This window comes from Mesoplodon bidens, assembly GCF_964165515.1.
Source record: "Mesoplodon bidens genome assembly, chromosome: 6".
In the NCBI taxonomy this organism is placed as follows: Eukaryota; Metazoa; Chordata; class Mammalia; order Artiodactyla; family Ziphiidae; genus Mesoplodon; species Mesoplodon bidens.
The window spans coordinates 33,103,200-33,106,641 of record NC_138162.1 but is presented as its reverse complement, the minus strand read 5'-3'; the positions used below and the strand labels follow the sequence as shown (position 1 = coordinate 33,106,641).

The following is a 3,442-nucleotide window of genomic DNA, read 5'->3' as shown; positions in this document are numbered from 1 at the left end:
CTGGAAAACATGGATCCTGAGTCCAAAACCTATACTCTCTCTACTTAACCTTAAAAGTCAGAAGGAAAGATCTTTGTTCAGTGTCTACTTATTTCATAGCCTGGAAATAATATCACTAGGTTTTCTCCATATCCATGAAAGCCTTTAGCAGTAGAGCAGGAGAAACAGGATTCTGTATGGCTCCTTCAGAATAAACTATGTGACCTTCCTCTTTTCTCTTGCCTTCCAGTCTCTGGGCAAGCTGATGAATGCAGCCCATAGGTTCCAAGTACGGCTGCTGCCTCAACACTCTAAGAGACTTCTTGGAGTTCTCTAACTAGTTGGGTGGGTCCTCTCCTTCTGTTGGCTCACCTCTCTGATCCCTTCTGTGAGCATCCTTCACAAAGTAAGTCATTGTGCAAATAAATGAATTTTCCCACCCTATCAGGTGTGCTCACAACACAACGGACAATGAAGTTCATGGTCTGCATGGTGATCCATTCTCATGTCTCACGCATTACTGTACAAGGAGTGCATACTGCACTTTGTGGTAAGGGTATGGAGTGATGTGAAAAGACTAAAAATTGAAACACAGAACTCAAATTTACCATTTCTTTCTGAAGAAATAACCCAGAACTGACTTGATTCCCATTCAGCAATGGGATAAATGCTTTTAAAAAAATCCCTCATGAACACCATACACAAAAATAAGCTCAAAATGGATTAAAGACCTAAATGTAAGGCCAGAAACTATCAAACTCTTAGAGGAAAACATAGGCAGAACACTCTATGACATAAATCACAGCAAGATCCTTTTTGACCCACCTCCTAGAGAAATGGAAATAAAGACAAAAATAAACACATGGGACCTAATGAAACTTCAAAGCTTTTGCACAGCAAAGGAAACCATAAACAAGATGAAAAGGCAACCCTCAGAATGGGAGAGAATATTTGCAAATGAAGCAACTGACAATGGATTAATCTCCAAAATTTATAAGCAGCTCATGCAGCTCAGTAACAAAAAAACAAACAACCCAATCCAAAAATGGGCAGAAGACCTAAATAGACATTTCTCCACAGAAGATATACAGACTGCCAACAAACACATGAAAGGATGCTCAACATCTTTACTCATTAGAGAAATGCAAATCAAAACTACAATGAGGTATCATCTCACACCAGTCAGAATGGCCATCATCAAAAAATCTAGAAACAATAAATGCTGGAGAGGGTGTGGAAAAAAGGGAACACTCTTGCACTGCTGGTGGGAATGTGAATTGGTACAGCCACTATGGAGAACGGTATGGAGGCTCCTTAAAAAACTACAAATAGAACTACCATATGACCCAGCAATTCCACTACTGGGCATATACCCTGAGAAAACCATAATTCAAAAAGACACATGTACCAAAATGTTCATAGCAGCCCTATTTACAATAGCCCGGAAATGGAAACAACCTAAGTGTCCATCATCGGATGAATGGGTAAAGAAGATGTGGCACATATATACAATGGAATATTACTCAGCCATAAAAAGAAATGAAATTGAGCTATTTGTAATGAGGTGGATGGACCTAGAGTCTGTCATACAGAGTGAAGTAAGTCAGAAAGAGAAAGACAAATACTGTATGCTGACACATATATATGGAATTTAAGAAAAAAAATGTCATGAAGAACATAGGGGTAAGACAGGAATAAAGACACAGACCTACTAGACAATGGACTTGAGGATATGGGGAGGGGGAAGGGTAAGCTGTGACAAAGTGAGAGAGCGGCATGGACATATATACACTACCAAACGTAAGGTAGATAGCTAGTGGGAAGCAGCCGCATAGCACAGGGAGATTAGCTCGGTGCTTTGTGACCGCCTGGAGGGGTGGGATAGGGAGGGTGGGAGGGAGACGCAAAAGGGAGGGGATATGGGAACATATGTATATGTATAACTGATTAAATTTGTTATAAAGCAAAAAAAAAGAAACAAATCCACATGAATGTAGAGACTGCATTTAACATGTCTTGGTGGACCATTCATTTATTTATTTTATCATCAATTTAACTATATTTACTAAGATAGGCACAAATTATAAGGTGCCAGGCATACTATTTCTATTCTTGCTTTATCCCCAAACTATATGGTTGGAATAATGGGTTCAGTTGCAAGAGAAATATGCTGATTGCCACATTGCCTTATTTAATCTAATGTTCACTCAGGTGTCAATAAAATACCTATATTTTTCTCTTAAAAAAAAATCCCTCATGTTTTGATGCATTTGCAAGAAGGAAGGCAACATCGTACTTTCAGGCACTTGTTTCTTAAATTCAAGCCTTCAAGGATGTGTGAGAACTGACCTTGACCTCTAGGCCTGTGGTTTTCTATCTGAGCTCTGCAGAGTTCTAGGATTGCTCTGAGATCTCCAGGAGTTCTACAGTGAAGTATTCTCCACTAATTGTTGAAGGTTTACACTATGTCCTCTTGTGTTCTATGTTGGATTCCAGATAAAATTTCTGTTTTAAAAAGTCATTCTATCTTTGGTCTCAGCAGCAGAAGCGAGATGATGAAGGGAACGTCATCATTTGGAAAGCGTCGGAATAAGATGCACGCATTGTGCCACCGTTGTGGCTCTAAGGCCTACCACCTTCAGAAGTCGACCTGTGGCAAATGTGGCTACCCTGCCAAGAGAAAGAGAGAGCATAATTGGAGTGCTAAAGCTAAAAGACGAAATACCACTGGGAATGGTCGAATGAGGCACCTAAAAATTGTATGCCGCACATTCAGGCATGGATTCTGTGAAGGAACCACACCTAAACCCAAGAGGGCAGCTGTTGCAGCATCCAGTTCATCTTAATGATTAGTCATGCAATAAATGTTCTGGTTTAAAAATCAAACAAACAAAAAAGTCGTTCTACTGCTTATTAGAAAAAAATAAAAATTAAAACTATAATTTTCAAATTGACAGTTTAAATTAATGGCTCTGGAATGTACTTAGGGATCAATTTGTAATAGATCTGCTGATCACTAGTTTCGTCAAGAAATAACTGCGGAAGCAAATAAAAATCTGGAAATATTTGCAAGATGATTGAGCAACAAACCCGCTTTTAGCTTTCTATGCCATCCATCAGGTACCACATGCCACCCATCAGGTACCACATGCCACCCATCAGGAGCCTCAGCACTTTCCTCTTGGTCACCTCCTTGGTTCCGGACCCCTTGGCCTCTCTCATCCTGGCACTATGCTCCACCCTCCCACTTCTCCCCTTTCTGCCTCTCGATGCTTACTCACATTTGAGAGTTGACATTTACACTTGATCTTGATACTCAGCTTAGTCTTCCCAGAGTCACAGCTTTGGCTCCCCTTAAACATGATGCAGGCTCTCTTGGCTGCCTCAGGCTGCCTTGGGTGACATGTATTCTGGGTCCACTTAACCCGTAAAGTTTACCCTATAAATTAACACTGGAGGGGTC

The 3,442-nt window shown here is 40.4% G+C and overlaps 1 protein-coding gene across 1 annotated transcript; it reads left to right on the top strand.

Moving 5' to 3' along the window:
* Positions 1–2,466: 2,466 nt before the first annotated feature.
* On the top strand, positions 2,467–2,825 carry LOC308619090 (large ribosomal subunit protein eL37-like; the record flags this gene model as incomplete). Its single annotated transcript, XM_081237614.1, has 1 exon — positions 2,467–2,825. Exon 1 carries the CDS (start codon positions 2,532–2,534, stop codon positions 2,823–2,825), a length of 294 nt encoding a protein of 97 aa, XP_081093740.1. The 5' UTR covers positions 2,467–2,531.
* Between the last annotated feature and the right edge of the window lie 617 nt (positions 2,826–3,442).